At 36.8% G+C, this 21,307-nt stretch overlaps 1 protein-coding gene across 1 annotated transcript in view; it reads left to right on the forward strand.

Annotated features, from left to right (window-relative positions):
• The window catches only part of MTREX (Mtr4 exosome RNA helicase), a 146,504-nt gene that overhangs the window by 97,091 nt on the left and 28,106 nt on the right, over nucleotides 1-21,307 (forward strand). The window contains exons 19-21 of the mRNA XM_067730704.1: nucleotides 9,149-9,277; nucleotides 15,455-15,565; nucleotides 16,945-17,133. Coding sequence (XP_067586805.1) covers nucleotides 9,149-9,277; nucleotides 15,455-15,565; nucleotides 16,945-17,133 — 429 coding nt within the window. The remainder of the gene's footprint in view (nucleotides 1-9,148; nucleotides 9,278-15,454; nucleotides 15,566-16,944; nucleotides 17,134-21,307) is intronic.

The raw sequence follows: 21,307 nt of genomic DNA on the forward strand, positions 1-21,307 counted from the left end.
GATAGGTTTCTTAATTATTTGTCTCTACTGGTCCTTAATCTGTGTATAAAAATAGTGCCAGTTGATGAGAGTTCTTTTAGGCAAAGATGGAATGGGGAATAGAGAGATACACATTCATTTTATTCTGCTTAAATTGATGGTGAAACTGATTTTTCCACTGAGCTCTTTACATTTGTTCACTAAAAATATGAAGTATTTTTTTGTATTTTTATTAGTTTTGTAATCTAGGTCAGAATACTAATTCAAAGATTTTTGTTGTCAGTTGGGTTTGCTAGAGAGAGAGGCATCAACTTAAAAAATTTGCACAACCTAAAAGCTGAGAATTATGTTTTATTTGGTGGACTTACTGAGAAGCCAGTATATTTGAGGAAAAGTCATAAAATTATAAATCACATCAGTTCATTTAGTCCCATGTAATTAATTCCTGTTGATCTGGATGAAGTCCTCAGGTTTTCTATTAAAGTTTTGTAATTTCTTACCTAGTTCAGGGGTATGACCTAAAAGTTATAAGGAACAATATTTACCAAAGATTGCTTTTATGAATCTTCATTTTTTAAAAGCATCAGAGTAAAACAGTGATTGTCTATAAATGACAAGACTTAAAATGGCATGTTTAAAGATCTGATTACAGTGCAATTGACAAGAAACTTGGGTGTTTCTGTGACACACAACATTTTAAGATAATTATGAGTTATGACTTATAACATACCAGGGCATATCAGAATTTTAGGAATTAAATTTTGGGATATCTACACTAATGACATTTACTTATACAGTATAACCTTAGAAGATTTCTCTCCAGTAAATGGCAATGCTCCTCAAGTAATTTAACATACCAAATAAGCCTAATTAGTTTAACATTCCTTTCTGAGATGTCTCAGAATTTCTTTGAAGCATCCTATAGTTAGCTGGAGGTCAAAAGAACTTCAGTTAGAATTTTATGTTTGGGAAGTTTGTCAAAAATATCAAAAAGTTTCAAAACACTTGGTAAAATCACTGTGAAACAATACTTGTTCACCTAACCAGAGTGATAAAAGATTTCACAAACAAATACAGATCACTTAAAGGCAAAGAAACTCATACAATCTGTTATCAAAAGCAGTATTCCAAGAAAACTGTTCTCTTAACAGAGAGGAACCAGCCTACTTTTGATAACAAAATCCATTTACATAATCAAATTTAATCTAATCCCAGCCTGACCATTTAATCTAATCCCAGCCTGACAAAACTCCTTTTCAGGGTTCCTTTTACAAACCTTCCACAATTTTCTGTACTCTTATTAGTTTGTCCCTTATTTTTTCATCTAGAAACAACTGGCTCTAGGACAAAACATTCTTTCCCCTTAACAAAATATATTTTCATTCCTCATGCCTTCTTTTGCATACATTTCATTTTCCTTACATACAGAAATGTTTCCCTTCTTATCTTTAGTAACTTTAACTACATATTACAATTTTAACCCTTAAAAACCTTAATATTTAGAAAAAACCAACAAGCAGCAAGTAATTGTGAACTTTTTGTCATACCAGCATTTCCTGGTTGGAATATTCCATAACCTAGAAACATCCATCTTCTCATAGCATAATTTCTTCCCTCAATGTGGTTTAAGATGTGTCTAATAAATCCAAATTAGTCCCCTTTTGTAAGGAGACAGAGGTAGGTAAATTTAGACCTGTTTAGCAACTAATGTTCCAGTGTTTTATCTTATTTGAAATAACCTGGATATTCAGTGCATTCCCATCATTTAACTTAACTTAGCAAAACTCAAGTTACCAAAAATCTGGAAAAACTATTTTAGAGAGACATACCCAAAGCATAATTATTCCTAAAAGAGTTCACCTGAAAACTCTTATCTCATTTACCTTTATTTTGTAACTTATGAAAATCATGCCAAGTTAAATTTTTTCTTGCTGACAAACTATATAACAGAAATAACATGAATTTATTGATCTTCGGTAAGCCTAGGTACAATAAAAGTCAGACATGTCTATTGATACTTCCTAGATCATGTGAACCTGAAATTCATTCTGGCCAGTTTCTTTTTTTATATATATAAATTTATTTATTTTTATTTTTGGCTGTGTTGGGTCTTCATTTCTGTGCGAGGGCTTTCTCTAGTTGTGGCAAGCAGGGGCCGCTCTTCATCGCATTGCGCGGGCCTCTCACTGTCGCGGCCTGTTGTTGCGGAGCACAGGCTCCAGACGCGCAGGCTCAGTAGTTGTGGCTCACGGGCCCAGTTGCTCCGCGGCATGTGGGATCTTCCCAGACGGCTCGAACCCGTGTCCCCAGCATTGGCAGGCAGATTCTCAACCACTGTGCCACCAAGGAAGCCCCCAGTTTCTTTTATATTTAGAAATATTTAGTTTATAAGCACTTACTTTTAAGTCAATTAAGTAGAACTCTTTTATAAGTTTAATTTTGGTAATGTTTTCCAGAGGTAGAGACATCTCATATATATAATGTACACACATACATATAAACAGACAAAGTCAGAGATCTCACAGCTTCACTTTAAAAAGTTAGTTAAGAATCAGGTATTAAAATATAAACTTACTAGTTTATAAATAACAGTTGGAATAAGTTAAATTTGCTGAGATGAGTAGGGCTTCACTATTTGTGGAAAAGACTTTTAAGATTTGTATTTGTCCTTGATAAACTGTTAAGGAGGCTATGAATTAGATTTTGGGAGAGGGAGCCTTTCCAGAGACTTGAGCTTAAAAAGTCCTACCTCCCCCACCCCGTGGCCTTTTTCTTCTAGGTTTCAGGTTTTACCAGACTGAACTAATTTGACTCACTTTCAAGTCACTGTGGGCTGTATTTACATTTCTAATTCGTAGAGATTTACAAGACAAAGACAGTTGCTTTTAATTCTCTGAAGAACTGGTCTTCTGCCAAAATGATATTAAAGATTGATTTGCCCAACTATATTTTCTTTAATTTGCTTTTTTTTTAATATCAGAAGATTTCCAACCAAACTGAAAATTGAGTTCTATGTTCTAGAACTTTAGGGTTCAATTTATCTTGCTTTCAAAGGCTTGCATAAGGCATTTAACAGAGACCCCCTTTCTGATTGCATAGGTTAGACCCAGAGCAAAATCTTTATTCTTCTTATTAACCCCTGAATATTAGCTCCCAGTCTTGTACCATATTGAGGAAAGAAGATGAATATTTCTAGAGTTTATGGGATATTCCAATTAGGAAATGCTGGTATGACAAACAGTTCACAATTTTACTTGCTGCTTGTTGGCTTTCACTAGAGTTTAAGGTATTTAAGTGTTCCTTTTACTGTGTGGGTTCAGGTAACCCTACTGGTTTCTGTTAGTATGTTTAATTAATATTATCTGAAGGGCAGATTTATATGCCCTGTCCAGGCAGGGGAAGCATTCTGCAATGAAACATGTCTATCTCACAATATAATTAGGCAAAAGAGATGTAACCATCTTATATAAGATCTATTTAAATATATCAAATTTTATAAACTTTATCTCAGTTCTGTCGACTTTTGTACCTTTAACTTCAGTTTGTATTAGGACACTGTCAACACACCTTCGTCTTATAAGGAGTCCAGAAACTTTTCTTTTTATCCCAACCATTTAATCTGTTTTTATATAAAAGGCTTTGGGATTCCCAATGAGATGTTGAGGCAAAGGACTCAGGCCCCTTTGTTGATTTTTTTTAAGTTGATTAATTGGCCCAAGCAATTGTTGGTCAGTTATCTCAGTGCAATTTTTTCAGACTTTTTTTTACCCCGGACTCGTTTGGAGCCCTTTAATGTTGGGGACCAATAGGGGGATCCCTTTGACGCATCCAGTCTTAGGTAGTGTTATATCAGAACCTTTTGTTTTAATCCCATTGACATCCATTTTATTTATTCTATTTTAAAATAACCATGTAAAATTTTCTTTATCCATTTGGGATGATGCCCTTTAAAATTTCTACCTTTTTTTTGAAGAAGTCTCTAGACTTTCTCTTCAGTTTTTTTCTTACTTTCCTGTTAACCTAATTAACATGAATTATCCTAGTGTGTTTATTAGCATCTGTAAGACCCATGAAGGGAAAGCAGAGTGCATAAATAAAGCTTCCCAAGCCATGTTTTCTTTTCGTTTGTTTGGGTTAAATTAAAGGAGTTCTCAGTTTAATCATTTTATCTTTTTCTACCTTCTGATTTGATTTTTTCATAGGTACCAATAGAACTGTTTATAATGAAAGCTCTAAAAATTTACCAGTTTAGAAGTTTCTCAAATTTAAAAGATCCATCATCTGGCCATTAACGAGATATATCTTAATACGGACTCAAACCAATAAAATGCAAGAGGCATGCCCACAAGACAGTGTGAAGGAAGCCACCTAAACAAAATCCAGAAAATTTACTCCCCAAAATAGTAAAAGACCTTTGTTGTACAGGCTGATAAAAGGAAGGTTAAGACGGCAGAAAGCCCCCTGAAAGTTGGCACAGTCAGAAGATTGCTCAGAATCCCACTTTGTTCAGTGGGCTGCAAAATGGACACCATATGTGTACTTTATGGATGGCAGAGACCAAGTTCTCAACACACACACACACACACACACACACACACACACACACACACACTGCTGAAGAAGATTGGGTAGAACATTTACCTCTCAAAGACACGGAAAGTTAAATGCAAATTCCCACTAAAAGGGCTTTTCCTTTACGGTCAGAATTCTGAAAATATGTTTTATCAAACTGGATTTTTCTAACTTAACTGCATATGCAATAAAAGAGCCCCCATCTTAGTCATTTTCAGGGCAAGATTTCCTTTAATCCCCAATTGAAGTACTTGTAAATGTAAGTTTTGTATGTACATAAACCTGGTAATTTGTCACTCCTTTTGTTCTGAAAGTTTTATTCCCTGTTCTGAGGTCAGTTTGTTGAGATAAAGTAGCTAGTGACAATCCTGTGGTGGGCCAGGGTGCAGTTTGTGAGCTTAACTCCTCTAGGTTTTACCCTGGAGCTGTTTTAGCTCTCTTACGTGTGTCAGTTTTTCCCTTCAGTATCCTGAGACCACTGTGGGTGCTCAGATCATGGAGTGACCAACTCTTATGCATATCCCCTGCAGACCAAATTTTTAATTAAAGTGAGTGGGTTTCCCTGTAGGGGCAGCTGCATATTATGAGGGCTTGCCTCCACCACTCCCACAAGCGTCTTAGTTGCCTGAAAAAGCCGTTGCCACCTGGGAGGAGATGTTCCTTTTTTGGAGCAGAAAGCTCTCATGAGATACCTCACTTTTATTACAATAAACTGTTAAAGTAGCCAATTCAAGGAAAAACGACAAGCCAGTCTTCTACCTAATTTACGCACTCCAACCTTACTCAGTGTCTTTCAGCTGAGCAAAGTCTTCCCAGTGTCTTTCAACTGAGGTTAACCTGCTCATTGTCTAAACTGAGTAAAAATCTCCCCAGTATCTTTCAACTGAGGGTAAACCAGGTACCTCTTCTTGAAACAAAGTTTCAAAGATAACCTGCTCCTCCAAAGAAGAGACTTAGGAGATTCAAGAACCAGGAGAGAGACTCACCCAAATTTGTCTGGACTCTCCGAGGAGGCAGACAGGCCCAAGTGGCCTCAGCTGGTACCAAGGCTCCAGATCCTCATAGAGTTCAGGCAAAGGACAGAAGTCTACTCTGGGTCACTTTGTTAGTCGCCCAAACGGTCGACTGAAAAAAATTGCACAACCTAAAAGTTGAGAATTATGTTTTATTCGGCAGACTTTCTGAGACTTTAAGCCCGGGAAACAGCCTCTCAGATAGCTTTGAGGGACTGTTTTGAAGAGGTAAGGGAGGAGCCAGGATATATAGGATTTTTTGCAGACAAACAAAAACTAGGTAGTCAGAACATCAAAAGATTACAGTTAATTAAAGAAAACCAGACACCTCAAGTTAATGAATTTAACACTTTTATGTGTATCGGAAGATGTAAGCGTCTGGGCTTATTGAAGTTGTTCCTTTGATATGCACCTTAACTGCCCTGTTTTTCTCCATCCTGTATCCCCTCAGAGTGTACCATTTGGGGTGGCTGCGGAGGCTGATAGCTTGATGGCAGGTAGCCTGTTTATCTTGATCCTGAGTTCCCCTCAGGATGCACCATCAGGGGTGGCTTCAGTGGCTGATGGCTGCAGCATTCTTTGGCAGGTGACATGACATTCTTTGTCCACAGAGGGAAAGTACATACTGATGAAGAAAATATTTTGAAGCATTTTAAGGAGATACAAATGCATTGTCAATATTTATTTTGTATTTGTTTCTTTACATTTTATAATCTTGAGATTATCAAAATTATATTTCTCTTATGTGAAGGTTGGTATTGTTGACCTACCTTTACCAAAGTACAGAACTAGAAAAAGTTTGCTGAGAAAAGTTTTATCATTTTAGGAAATAAATTTAACAGCAAGTTTTCATTTAATGCTACAATAAAGAATGCTTTCAAAAGAGTTTCCATAGTAACACTTGAAATACCTCTGTAATGTTGTAAATGGTTTTGGTAGTTCTACAAAGATAATTATGTATGAGATGATAGGGAGAATATTAAGTTTATAAATAAAATCTACAGAATTGGAATTAAACCCAATAACAGAGTTCTAGATTGTCTAGACACATTAAAGATTCTTCATAAATCTTAGGTTATTTTTGTCCAAATACTCGTATGTCCTGTAACACCTTGTAGTTAATTTATTCATCATATTGTGAAATGCATCTTACTTAGAGGGGTTTTTTCCCCTCTGGAAAGCTAAATATTTTAATCACTGATTCTCCTTATGGTTCTTGGCCCCTTGGAAGAGTTAACAGTTGGTCATACTATTTACCTCATTTTAAAACTCCTTTTGTATTAACTAAGATATATATATATGCGCGTGTGTGTGTGTACACACACACATAATCTTTGCAGATACAAGTCTAATTGAAAATACTGTCTTTGAATCTGTATCAAGCTGAAAAATGTTTTAAAACTTCTTTAAAAATAACCATATTTGGGCTTCCCTGGTGGTGCAGTGGTTGAGAGTCCGCCTGCCGATGCAGGGGACACGGGTTCATGCCCTGGTCCGGGAAGATCCCACATGCCGCGGAGCGGCTAGGCCCGTGAGCCATGGCCGCTGAGCCTGCGCGTCCGGAGCCTGTGCTCCGCAACGGGAGAGGCCACAACAGTAAGAGGCCCGCGTACCGCAAAAAAAAAAACAAACCAAAAAAACATTTTGAATAAAAATATGTGCTGAGAAAAAACTAGTTTTCTTTTTGAATTGGAAAATGGAGCTTATGCTTTCTTTGAGGAAATTTGTACTCAGAAGTTTAAGATAATTATGATTGTATTTTTGGTTTGTTTTGGAAATATATTTTACTATTCTGAGGCAAATGGATAGTTTTATTACAGATTGTAGGACTGGATTCATGGTCATTTCTTGACAGTTTTTCACTTTTGCACAGGAACTGTGCAGGGTGGGTGGGAGGAGAACAAGTCATCACTTCTTGCCATGTTTCCCTCTCAATCAAAATAACTCTCCCTTAAGGGGCACCTGCCTACATTGTTGGTGGAATGTAAATTGGTGCAGCCACTATGGAAAACAGTATGGAGGTTCCTCAAAAAACTAGAGTTGCCTGCCATATGATCCAGCAATCCCACTCCTGGGCATATATCCAAACAAAATTATAACTAAAAAAGTTACATGCACCCTTATGTTCATAGCAGCACTATTCACAATAGTCAAGACATGGAAACCTAAATATCCATTGACAGATAAATGAATAAAGATTTGGTATATATATTGATACAATGGAATGCTGCTCAGTCATTAAAAACAAAAACAAAATAGTGAACAAAATAATGCCATTTGCAACAACATGGATGGAACTAGAGATTATCATACTAAGTGAAGTAAGTCAGAAAGAGAAAGATACCATATGGTATCACTTATATGTGGAATCTAAAATATGACACAAGTGAACCTATCTGTGAAACAGAAACAGACTCACAGACATAGAGAACAGACTTATAGTCTGACTTGTGGTCTGGGGAGGGATGGAATAGGAGTTTGGAGTTAGCAGTTGCAAACTACTGTATATGGAATGGATAAACAACAAGGTCCCACTGTATAGCACAGGGAACTATATTCAATATCTTGTGATAAGCCATAATGGAAAAGAATATAAAAAAGTATATATATGTATAACTGAATCACTTTGCTGTGCAGCAGAAATTAACACAACATTGTAAATCAACTATACTTCAGTTTTTTAAAAAACTTGTCCCTTTATCTAATTTTATGCAAAAGAGATTATTCAAATATTAAAAAGCAAAGAGGAATTCTTTACTGAAGAAAAAAGTCTTCTATTACTGTTCGAAAAATGTTGCTCTCAAACATAAATTGTCATAGTGCAGAAGATGTGATTAGTGTTAGGTCTTTGAGAATCATGTTTTTATTAGAGAATGTAAAAGACTAAAAGACTTTTAATGAAATGATGTGAAATCACAGAGTAGAGGTGCCAGTATACTAAGCAATAAAATAATCTGCTCTGAATATATTTTTCATCTTATTTAATTAAGGTTATTTGAAGATAACATACTCATTTTCTGATACTGATAATTCCTTTGGTTTCTTTTTCTAATTCTGGCATAACATGAAATAAAATTATAAACCGATCATTAGAAACTTAAAATGGCATATCAGTTGACAGTGATCATAACATTTAAATTTGTAAGTGTCAAGTAATTTCTGTGTTTTTTCATCCAGTGGAGCATGTTGAAGGATGAAAAGAGACAGGCTTCATTTCATGAAATTAACATTTATTGTGCATTACGTAAGTCATAGTGCTAAATACTGAGAACATAGTTCCTGTACACATGGAACTTAAAATTTGTGTGCCAGGGGCTTCCCTGGTGGCGCAGTGGTTGGGAGTCCACCTGCTGATGCAGGGGACACGGGTTCGTGTCCCGGTCCGGGAAGATCCCATATGTTGCGGAGCGGCTGGGCCCGTGAGCCATGGCCACTGAGCCTGCGCGTCCGGAGCCTGTGCTCCGCAACGGGAGAGGCCACAACAGTGAGAGGCCCGCGTGTCTCAAAAAAAAAAAAAAAAAAAAAAAAAATTGTGTGCCAGTTTTTAAGAATTAATAAACTTCTTTTATCCTGTTTTTTTCTAGCCTAATTCTGGTGAACTGGATCCTTTATATGTAGTGGAAGTACTTCTGCGCTGTAGCAAAGAGAGCTTGAAAAATTCAGCTACTGAGGCTGCAAAACCAGCTAAATCTGATGAGAAAGGAGAGATGCAGGTTTGTACTTTATTTTTCATTTTCAGATTTCAGATATTTTGTACATTATTTATAATCACTAGCTTTCCTATATGTGATTATATTGAACATACTGTCATGATTTCCTAATTGGAAGTTTTCAAGGTATGTGAAAGCCATCTAACACCAGTAGGATGATTAATCTTCTTATCAAATTATGGCAAGGTAATTAGTGACAAAGTGAAAGATAAAGAGAATTTAATCATTTAAATTTTCACATGAAGCTGGAATTTACCTGAGCTAAAAAAGATGTTTTATCATTATTTTACGATTGTATCATTTTACACTTTATTCCATCCATATTGTTTATTACATTCCTGTGAAAATAATGATTGAAAGTAATGAGCCAGTGTTTTGATAGGAAACGTAGGTAGAACTTTTTCATTAATTTACATGTGCTTTTAATTAAATGCAAAACATTCAGCTTGCCACATGAGATACACATATTACTTAAATGGCTCCTATTTTATTTCATTTTAAAATAATTAATATAGAATAATTGTAGGTAAGCCTTACTGTGGAGAGTCCAAGTATCTATTTGAAGAGTAATATCATACTGAAATTTTTTTTTAAACACTGCTTTAAGTATATGTTGTATTGGCTAGGTCTTTTAGGAAATGTCATTGTTAATGATACTTGTCATAACAGGCTTTGGTTTGTGGGAAAGTTGAAGTTGGAATGGCAAATATGTGGCATGCATCACAACATTCTCCTTCTCTCATGGCAGATATTAATAATAAGTCATGGGCCCCTTTTTTCCCATATACAGGGAAAAAGAGCAGTTAACAGAAACTGTACTGAGGAAGTCCAGCTACTGCACTTAATAGAGTTTAAATCAGCTATTTTTAAATATGTTGAAAGTGTATTTAAAATTTTAAAAATCTGATTTTAATTTGTAACAGTACACGTTTTTTTGTTTGTTTTTCTTTTTGTTATTGTTGGTTTTTTTTTTTTTTTGCGGTTACGCGGGCCTCTCACTGTTGTGGCCTCTCCCGTTGCGGAGCACAGGCCCCGGATGCGCAGGCTCATTGGCTATGGCTAACGGGCCCAGCAGCTCCGCAGCATGTGAGATCTTCCCGGACCAGGGCACGAACCCTTGTCTCCCTCATCGGCAGGTGGACTCCCAACCACCGCGCCACCAGGGAAGCCCAGCCTCTTACTATTTTTAACAGATGCCAGTAGGGGAAAGGTTGTTTGCACTGGGCAAGCCCTGGGTCAGGTCAAGTAATGACCTCCTTGTGAATGAATAGAGTCTTCTAGGGGACCACCAAAAAGGTGAAATACAGACAGTTCTCTGGGAATGGCCTTTTGAAGTCATTTCAACCCTGTTCTCTCCCTTCCGGTGGCTGCCAGACTGATATTCAGTGATTGCAGGCTCTTGGTTTTCAAGACTACTGTGGAGCTGAGTGGGAGAGGGAGTAAAGTAAGTTAAAACACTGCAAAGCATCCAATTCTTTGGTTTGGGTTTTTTTTTAATTAAACGCTCCTTGGATTGGTGCAAGCCTTTGTTTAATTTCCAGAGTTCTGAAGAAGTTGATTTTGACAATTGCCAGTATTCCCAATGCTTTTATGGGGAAGAGGATTTTTGGAGGTCTTTGCCTCCACCATTTTCACTGGCATTCTTCTGGATAAACTTAGAGAAAGCATCTATTACATTCAATAGATTATTACATTAGTCAGCTTTTAAATTAGATCAAGACACAAATTTAATTTTTGTAAATCTAAAATTTAATAAAAATCACATTGGTTTGAATAACTTTGTCTGCCTTGACTGGATTAAAATTCAGTTGGTTCAAAAAACATCATTCTGATTTAGATGAAAAATTCAAAAATCATATTGTGTTTTAGCTAACAGTCTTAATTGAAGAGATGACATTGGTCGAAATTTACTTAGAGTGTATTGACTTAAAGATTGTATTGACTTAAAATGTACTGACTTCTGATATTATTTACCTTATCATTTGCTTATCTTAAAAGGGGAAATTGATTTATGACAAACTTGCAAAGAAAAAGGTCTAAGAATAAAAATACTCCTTACTGTTGGTATTCTCACGCTTTTCTAATAATTGCCCTCGTGATTATTTGGATTTATATAGACCGATGTTGCATCATGATAAGCCTGAATTCTAAGTTCTTTTATAAAGGTTATTAGGTTTAGAAAGTTGAATCAACTGCACAATGCAAATATTATAGCATGTTTTTAAATCCTTGTTGAGTGTAGAGATTTATAATTTCATGGCAACTGTTCATTTGGTTTTTAAACATTTAAGTTCTTATTTACAGAACTTAAGTCTTAGGATCTCCCTTTCTTGTACTTAAGGAGACATTTGTAGGAGGGCCTTTATAGTTTCTTTCCTGTCATTAGTGTGAGACTTAGTTGACCATTTCTTGGATGGAACTTATTATAGGAAGCAGCATTAGAAATTGGGTAGTTTCTGTCTTCCTTCTGAATCAGGTCTTCACAGATAGTGTTTATTCTGTTTTCAAGGAGATACTTCTGCATAATGCAACTTGTGCATAATTCAGCTGCAAGTACATAAAGCATACACTTCTTCTCTAAAGTCAAGTGAATTATTTTTAATTTTTCTGCCATTTTGGATTGTGTACGTGTACCTCAGTACAGAAAAATAGTGTATTTCTCCCTCTGGGTGTTGGCTACCTGGTACATCATTGACAGTTTTTCACGTCCTGAGTCTTCTCTTTCCAGCCAGCCCATGTATCTAGGATTTGTATAGATCACAAATTGGCGGCTCAAAAGCCAATTCAGTCCACATAATGTCTTCTTTAAAAGTGAATTTGACAGTTTGAGAATAAAAATAATGATAGTAAAAGATTATAATCAAGTGAAAATAAAATAAGAACCCACAAGCTTATATACTCAGAATAGATACTGTAGAAGGAATGGAGATGTTAGAAGAGTCAACGTTAGACAACTACCATAAGTAATTTTTGACTCAGGCAAGAATAATCCATGGATGTTAAAACTAGTGAGTTGAAAGTTTAATGAAGGACTTCTTTGATGGTGCAGTAGTTAAGAATCCACCTGCCATTGCAGGGACATAGGTTTGAGCCCTGGTCCAGGAAAATCCCACATGCTGTGGAGCAACTAAGCCCATGCGCCACAACTACTGAGCCTGTGAGCCACAACTACTGAGCCCACGAACTACTGAAGCCTGCATGCCTAGAGCCCATGCTCTACAACAAGAGAAGCCACCACAATGAGAAGCCCATGCGCCACAAGAGAAAGCCCACACGCAGCAACGAAGACCCAATACGGCCATTAATTAATTAATTAATTTTAAAAATGTTAAAAAAAAAGTTTAATGAAGAATGGGATACTTACAAAGTCTACAAAGACTCTCCCTATAAATTTCTTATAAATTTTTAAAATAAATTTATTTATTTATTTATTTATATTATTTTTGGCTGCGTAGGGTCTTTGGTGCTGTGCGTGTGGGTTTCTCTAGTTGTGACGAGCCGAGGCTACTCTTTGTTGTGGTGTGCGGGCTTCTCATTGTCATGGCTTCTCTTGTTGCGGAGCATGGGCTCTAGGTGCACAGGCTTCAGTGGTTGTGGCACGTGGGCTCAGTAGTTGTGGCTTTCGGGCTCTAGAGCTCAGGCTCAGTAGTTGTGGCACATGGGCTTAGCTGCTCCGCAGCACATGGGATCTTCCCAGGCCAGGGCTTGAACCCGTGTCCCTTGCATTGGCAGGCAGATTCTTTTTTTTTTTTTTTTCTTTTTGCGGTACGCGGGCCTCTCACTGTTGTGGCCTCTCCCGTTGCGGAGCACGGGCTCCGGACGTGCAGGCTCAGTGGCCATGGCTCACGGGCCCAGCCACTCTGCGGCATGTGGGATCTTCCCGGACCGGGTGAACCCGTATCTCCTGCATCGGCAGGCAGATTCTTAACCACTGTGCCACCAGGGAAGCCTCAATTTCTTATAAATTTATCTCCCTGTAAATTTATTGTGAAAGGGAAAGTAGTAACTTATGGTAGAAAATGCTAGCAGATGTTACTTTAATCAAGTAATCAAAGTTACTGTCACCAATCCAGTAATGTTGACCAATGGACTGAGACCAACAAAGAAAAAAATCACTTGTGCCAAAAATGCATAACCTGAGTATGATGATTCTTCATGACAACACAAACCTAAACTGAGAATCGTTCTACAAAATAACTGGCCTATAGTATTCAAAAATGTCAATGTCTTGAGAGTCACAGAAGAACTGAGGAACTGTTCCAGATTAAAGAAGAACAAAGAAATATTATAGCTAGGTTCAATGCATGATCCTAGTTTTGCTCCATAGAGTGGTGGGGGGAGAAGGGAGGGCAAAAGACATTATTGGGAAAGTAGATGAAATTTTAATATGGACTGTCGATTAGATAATATCAGTGTATCTACATTAATTTCCCTCTTTTAATACTTGTACTGTGGTTGTATGGGTGTGTATGTTTGTGTATATGTATATACATAAATATATAAAGAGGATGTTGTAGCACATGGGGCAAAATACAAATAATTGGTGAATCTGAATAAAGGTATATGGGAGCTTTTTATCCTATTCTTGCAATTTTTCTCTAAATTTGAAATTATATGAAATGTTAATACCATAAAAGAACAAAAAAAGGTGGAGAGTACTCTAGATTAAAGAAGACTAAGAGACCTGACAACTAAATGTGGTAAATGATCCTTGGCTGAATCCTGAATCCAAAAGTAGTAGTAGTAGTATCCTGGCTCCAAACGTAATAGTAGTAGTGGTGGTGGTGGTGGTAGTCGTAGTAGTAGTGCTAGTAGTCTATAAAGGACATTATTGGATCAGCTGGGGAGATTTTAATATGGACTATGTATTAGATGATGTATTATTGTTAAATTTCTGTGATCTCATAATATTGTGGCTCTGCAGGAGAAGGTGCTTGTTCTTAAAAGACACACGTTTAATTGGGTCCCATTGGTTTATTTTTGCTTTTATTTCTTTTGTCTTGGGAGACTGATCTAAAAAATATATTGCTACAATTTATGTCAGAATGTTTTGCCTATGTTCTCTTCTAGGAGTTTTATGGTGTCATGTCTTATATTCAAGTCTTTAAACCATTTTGAGTTTATTGTTGTATATGGTGTAAGGAGTGTTGTTATTTCATTGATTTAATTGCAGTCATCCAGCTTTCCCAACACCACTTGCTGAAGAAACTGTCTTTTCTCTATTGTATATTCTTGCCTCCTTTGACATAAATTAATTGACCATAGGTATGTTGGTTTATTTCTGGGCTCTCTGTTCTGTTTCGTTGTTTATCCTCATTTTTTAAATGGGGAGACTGAAGCTTAAAACTCTAGGTGACTTGATCAAGGTCACACAACTAACTGAAGACTGAATTCAAACCCAGGCAGTCTTGACTCCAGAACCCACATTCAGCCACTATACCATTTTGTTTAGTAAAACAGAGTGAATATATTTGTTATCAGCAAGTGAATGACAGTTGTTTTTCCAGTGGTGATCAGTGTAAAGGTAAGGAGACCAATAAAGTGACAAAGTTGGATCTGTGAAAATGTTAACCTCTCCTCAGTTTATAGAGTCTGAATTTAAAGGGAGCAAATTTAAAGAAAGCAGATGGCATTTTTGATGGTGAGGGAAGGGTATTCTTGTCAGGAGAAAGCATGGAAGAAAGTTTGAAGATAGGTTTTCTTCAAGATTATGTCTAATGGAGTATACTGTTTTCTCTGCTTGAAATACCTCTTTTCAGCTCTTCATTCTGGCCCATCCAGAGATTACATGAGTTTTGCGTGGCCAACTAAACCTAAATAGACCTAAGTAGGAGTCTTTCCTTCCTCTGTAGTGCTATAGTACTTTTAGGTATTCAAAAAGTAGCAAGTACTGAGGATGCAAAAATGAATAAAATATGGATTCTGTGTTAAGGGAATCACTTATTTTTATGTACCATTTGTTTGCCTGTTACTTAAAGGTTTGAATTTGTTTTCACTTTTTAAATATAGTTTCTACTAAGATATAAGCTTCCACAATGATTACTATCTACTTATTATACCTGTCACATACTGTAAATGCAGTTTCCTTTTAAGAATTCAAGCTAAATTTAAGAAATGGCAGAATTTGAACACGTTCAATTTTAGTTGTAACATATATATATATAACTTTTCTGTTGGTAGGTTGTTCCAGTTTTGGTGCATCTCCTGTCCGCTATCAGCAGTGTTAGGCTTTACATTCCTAAAGACCTTCGACCACTGGACAATAGACAGAGTGTTTTAAAATCAATACAGGTATACACGTTAATTTTATAAATTAAATATAAATTTTATGTAAATATAAATAGGGTTTATAACAAGGCAACTGATTTGCTGTTAAATATATTGCTTTCTTTCAGAAAACCTATAAACACTACCAATAGTGGCAGTTATTTTTAACAAAGATAGTGGCAGCAGATCTATGTGTAGACTGTCCTCTCTTTGAATCTAGCAACAAAGTCAGGCTAAAGGAGGGCTCACAGAGGAAAACATGGCCACTATTTTGTGTTAAATATGTTTTGCTTTATTCGTTATGAATGAAAATAACTATAGAGTGTATTTTAAAGTTTTATGTATAGGGCTTCCGTGTTGGCGCAGTGGTTGAGAGTCCACCTGCCGATGCAGGGGACACGGGTTCGTGCCCCGGTCCGGGAGGATCCCACATGCTGCGGAGCGGCTGGGCCCGTGAGCCATGGCTGCTGAGCCTACGCGTCCGGAGCCTGTGCTCCACAACGGGAGAGGCCGCAACAGTGAGAGGCCCACGTAACGCCAAAAAAAAAAAAAAAAAAAGTTTTATGTATAAAATCATGTGCCAGGACTTTTAACTACTTTATAGTATAGTTAATACATGGATGAAATAGTCTTATTTTCAATAGGAAAAGTTAAGATTTTATAGAAAATTTTATTTTCCGGTAGGAAAATAAAAAGGCACTTCGTTAGTTGGTTAGTCAATAAATATTTGAAAAGGATTTACTATATAGTGAAGGCTATGTACTAAAATCTGAGAAAGCAGGATGCTTTCAGTGTACAGTAGGAATTTTTAAGCTGTGGTCCATGGGTGGGCTTCTTGAAATGAATAATTCTCTTGGCAGTTTTATAAAAAGTTTTTGTGGGTAACTCCTCCCTCCCAACTTTTTTTTTATTTCTAACTGGCCAAATCCTATCTTACCTTTAAGCCCTATCCAAGACCCTGAAAGTCTCCCAGTGGGGTACCAGCCTATAGTGACCTATCTCTTCCCTGAACTCACATGTTCATTATATTTAATAGTCAAATCATGTTACAAAAAAATTTAGTGATGGGAATCTGGACCCTTTGAAAGTTTATATCTTTCAGCTCAGTAGTGCCCTCCCTAGGAATCAGCCCCAAAGAAGTAATCAGAATATTGAAAACATTTACACTTGAGATGTTCAATACAGGATTATTTATAATGGCAAGAAGTTACAACAACCTAAATATACAGTGATGGGCTTTATCAATAAGTTGTGCTGCATCCATAACTATTAAACTTTAAATATTAGAATTATTAATAAATTGTAATACATGTCTGTACATAGAAAAAACATAAAAGGAATTATTTAGTCTTAACTAATTTTGTATGTAAGATGAAAAATGAATTTTAAATATTTTGTTTCAGGAAGTTCAGAAACGTTTTCCTGATGGTGTTCCCTTATTAGATCCTATTGATGACATGGGCATTCAAGATCAAGGACTGAAAAAAGTCATCCAGAAAGTAGAGGCTTTTGAGCATCGAATGTATTCTCATCCACTTCACAATGATCCAAATCTGGAAACTGTGTATACGCTTTGTGAAAAAAAAGCACAGGTATGGCAGAAACTCTTTTATCATAGAATTCTAAGCATTTCACTATATAAGTGAGTATATATTTTTCATTTTCTTTTCCTATTGGTTTCATCAGCTAAAACAGGAAAATGTCTAGCTATCTTTTAAGTAAACTATCAACTCTTACCAGTAAAAAAAAGTTGATCACTTTGAGATGTCATTCACATAACATAGCATTCACCCTTTTAATGCATAGAATTCAGTGGTTTTCAGTATATTCACAGATATCTGCAACTATAACCACTATCTAATTCTAGAACATTCTCATCACCCCAAAAAGGAACCACATACCAATTAGCAGTCCCTCCCCCTTTCCCTACCCTCCAGCCGCTGGCAACTACAAATCTCCTTTCTGCCTCTATGGATTTGCCTATTCTGGAGATTTCATATTAAAAAAATCATACAATATGTGGCCTCTGTGTTTGCCTTCTTCCACTTAGCTAATATCTTCAAGATTCATCCATGATGTAGCAGAATTTGTATTTTATTCTTTTTTATGGCCGAAAAATATTCCATTGTATATATATACCACATTCTGTTTAACCACTCATCAGTTGATGAACATTTGGAGTTTTTCCACTTTTTGTCTATTATGAATAATCCTGCTATGAACATTTATGTACACATTTTTGTGTGGACATATCTTTTCATTTCCCCTGGATGGAATTGGCGTAGAATTGCAGGTCAGTGAGTAACTCTGTGTTTAACTCTATGTTTAACTTTTTGAGAAACTGCCAAACTGTGTTCCAAAGTGGCTGCACCATTTTACATTCTCACCAGCAATATATTAAAGTTCCAGTTTCTCCACATCTTCACTAATAATTGTTTCGTCTGTATTTTTAATTATAGCCATCCTAGTGGTATGAAGTAGCAGTTCACCTTTTTAGGCTAACTAGCTATATTCTCTAACCAGTAAAAGCATTCTTACAGCCATTCTGAATAATGAATTTAGAAAAAGCTTTTTGAAATGAATACATTTCTTTCCACTATCTACTTGTCTTCAACTAGAATCTTTTGTATATACAAATGTCGCTTCCTCCTTGAAGTTTATAACTCCTTGCTATTATGCTTTTTCAGCTTTTATCACATGCTACTTTAATCATGTTTGTCTTCCTGTCTCACAAACTAGATTTTAAGCTCCTTAGGCTCAGGTGTTTCATTTAAGCTTATTTGTACTCTTCCATATTTCCCATAATGATCTATTTTTATAAAGTAGATGCCTAGTATTTATTGAATAAATAATATAAGTAGAAACTTCTTGGCTTAGTAGAGTAATGTGTTCAGTTCATAGTTTTACAGCACTGCCCCTTTCTAGCTTTTTGTGAACTAGCATGATGTGGCCCTGTGCCATGTTGGGCACAGCAGGTGTGTTCTCAGTGAACATGTAGCACACCATGCTGTGGCCCACCATGAAGGTTTCTTCTCAAGATGAGGAAACTGAGACACAAAAAGCTTGAGTATACTCAGTTGTCATCCTGGCCTCATCTATCACCGGGACCATTGCAGCAGCTCCCTCCCTGCTTCCATTTACTCCGTACCTGACCACCAGAATCATCCTTAACCGTTTCAACACAGGAACAGAAAGACTTGAGTTTGGTTGAGTGATGACTGGAAAGTATCCACAGGGAAGGTGGTTTGAAGCCACAGAGAAAGGCATTTTCTGAGCCACTCAAATATAACAAAAAGGCCCTAGTGTCTGGTTGAAAGACAGGCTAAATAAACTTGTTATGAAGACTGCAATACATGGAAAAAATGCTTATACAGGAACATTAAATTTAAAAAGTAGGACCTAAAATCGTTGTGGACTATGATTACAATTTAGCAAAAGTAAAAACGCACACCAGAAAGGACTGAAAGGAAAACCTTAAGTGGTTGTGTTTGGGCAGTGAGATTATAGTAGGTAATCCTACTCCCACCCGCCCCCCATTGTCTGTAATGTGCTTGTATTGCATTTCTTTTTTTTCTTTTTTTTTTGCAGTACGTGGGCCTCTCACTGTTGTGGCCTCTCCCATTGCGGAGCACAGGCTCCGGACGTGCAGGCTCAGCGGCCATGGCTCATGGGCCCAGCCTCTCCGTGGCATGTGGGATCTTGGCGGACTCTCAACCACTGTGCCACCAGGGAAGCCCTTGTATTGCATTTCTTAATGAAAGAAAACTACAAAGAGTTAACAACTTAGGGGAAAAAAAACAAGTCTTTTTTTTGTTAATGACCTCCTGACCTCCTAGTGACTGCAGGATAAATTTGACATTCCTTAGCCCTGCCTAGGAAGCCTTCAAAATCTGACCCCTCAACTGTCAACATTTTAAGTGCTCATACCCTCTGATTCAGCTTTCCGGTCCTCTCGGACTGAAACTACAAAGTGAGGCAGTACAAGGATGTTCTTGTAGCATTGTTTGAAAAAGCAAATGAATGTAAACAACCTCAGTGTTCATCAGTAGAAAATTAGATACATGAATTATGCATATCCACACAGTGGGTATCAACATGGCCATTTTAAAAAAATGAGGTAAATTTATATGTACTTTTTGGAAAAGAAGTCCTAATTGTATGGAGTGGAAAAGGAAGCTGACCTCACTTTTGTGGGAAAAGCCCCTGTACCTATGTATTTATTCATTTACAGACATGGATATCTGTATTCTTTTAAAGTATGTAGAAAAAGATATAGAACAGCATTATCCAGTAGAAATATAATACAGGCCACTTATGTAATTTTAAATTCTTTAGTAGCCACCTTAAAAAAATAGTGAAGGGCTTCCTTGGTGGCGCAGTGGTGGAGAGTCCGCCTGCCAATGCAGGGGACACGGGTTCGTGCCCTGGTCCGGGAAGATCCCACATGCCACAGAGCGGCTGGGCCCGTGAGCCATGGGCGCTGAGCCTGCACGTCCGGAGCCTGTGCTCCGCAACGGGAGAGGCCACAACAGTGAGAGGCCCGCATACTGCAAAAAAAAAAAAAAAAAGTGAAAAGAAACAGGTGAAATTAATTTTAATAAGATTTTTATTTAGCTCAATATGTCCAAAATACATTTCAACATGTAATCAATATAAAAATTACTATGATAAAAATCTTAAATAGTAGACTGTCTTCTACCAACCTTTAAGCTTTATATGCCTCTGGGTACCTAGCACAGTCTTCTATGCTAATATGGGCACATCTTCAATTAAAGAAATTTTAGAAGACAAATTTTTTTTTTCTGATAGGCCTGATAGATCATGCTAGGTAGTATAGAGTTGTCTAACATATAAAGCATTCCTTCTTATCCTCCTAGCATTATGACAATATATCTGTTCATAGCAATGTAAATAATTGCTAGGAGTTTAGATTCTAGAGTCTGATAGTCTGGGTTTGAATCCCATCTTTTATCACTCACTAGCTCTGTGATCTTGACCAGTATCTTGATCTTGGTAATCTCTGTCTGCCTCAGTTTTCTCATCTGTAAAATGCACATTTAATATTAGTTACCTACTTTATATGATTGCTGTAAGAATTAAATGAAATAATGTAAAGCACTTGAAGAAACAGGATTTATAGTTAGCTGTCAATAAATATCAGTTACTGACCACCATCATTGCCTTCAACATTTCTACTCCTCAGTTGAAGCTTAATAAATCATCTTCAAAATTCCAAAGTCTTTGAATTTCTACTTCTCAATCCCTAAACTTTTCTGTCCATGTTTTTCTGAACTTCAAGCCTCCACTTCAGGATCACAGTGTTTTCTTGCTCTTGTACTGTCATCCTCTGTCACAGTCGAAAAGTATGTAATATTTTCTGATTAATAGAATTTTAAAACTCATCTACCCTATAGGATGACCTCAAAATAACATTTTCCTTTTAAGCATTCATCTCTGTCTATAGAATAAAGACCTCTTCTCTTTGCTAAATCCACTTCCAGCTTAGGCAGATTTGTTATGCAATTTGAGGGCAAAGAGAAGGAACACTTTTCAGGGCATCATAAGGGAATATAAGTAGTTGAGAGATAAGATTCATATACTCTCATCTTTCTTTCCTTATTCTCTGAGTTACCCCCTAATTCCCTAAGGATGAAAAGCTGGAGTTGATGTCATAGCTACCTCAGATACATCATTCCTCTTGTGTAATATCCTGGGACAATAAGAGACTCCTGTGTTCTCCTCCACGTTCCCCGGCCCCCAATATAA

This window comes from Pseudorca crassidens, chromosome 3, assembly GCF_039906515.1.
Source record: "Pseudorca crassidens isolate mPseCra1 chromosome 3, mPseCra1.hap1, whole genome shotgun sequence".
In the NCBI taxonomy this organism is placed as follows: Eukaryota; Metazoa; Chordata; class Mammalia; order Artiodactyla; family Delphinidae; genus Pseudorca; species Pseudorca crassidens.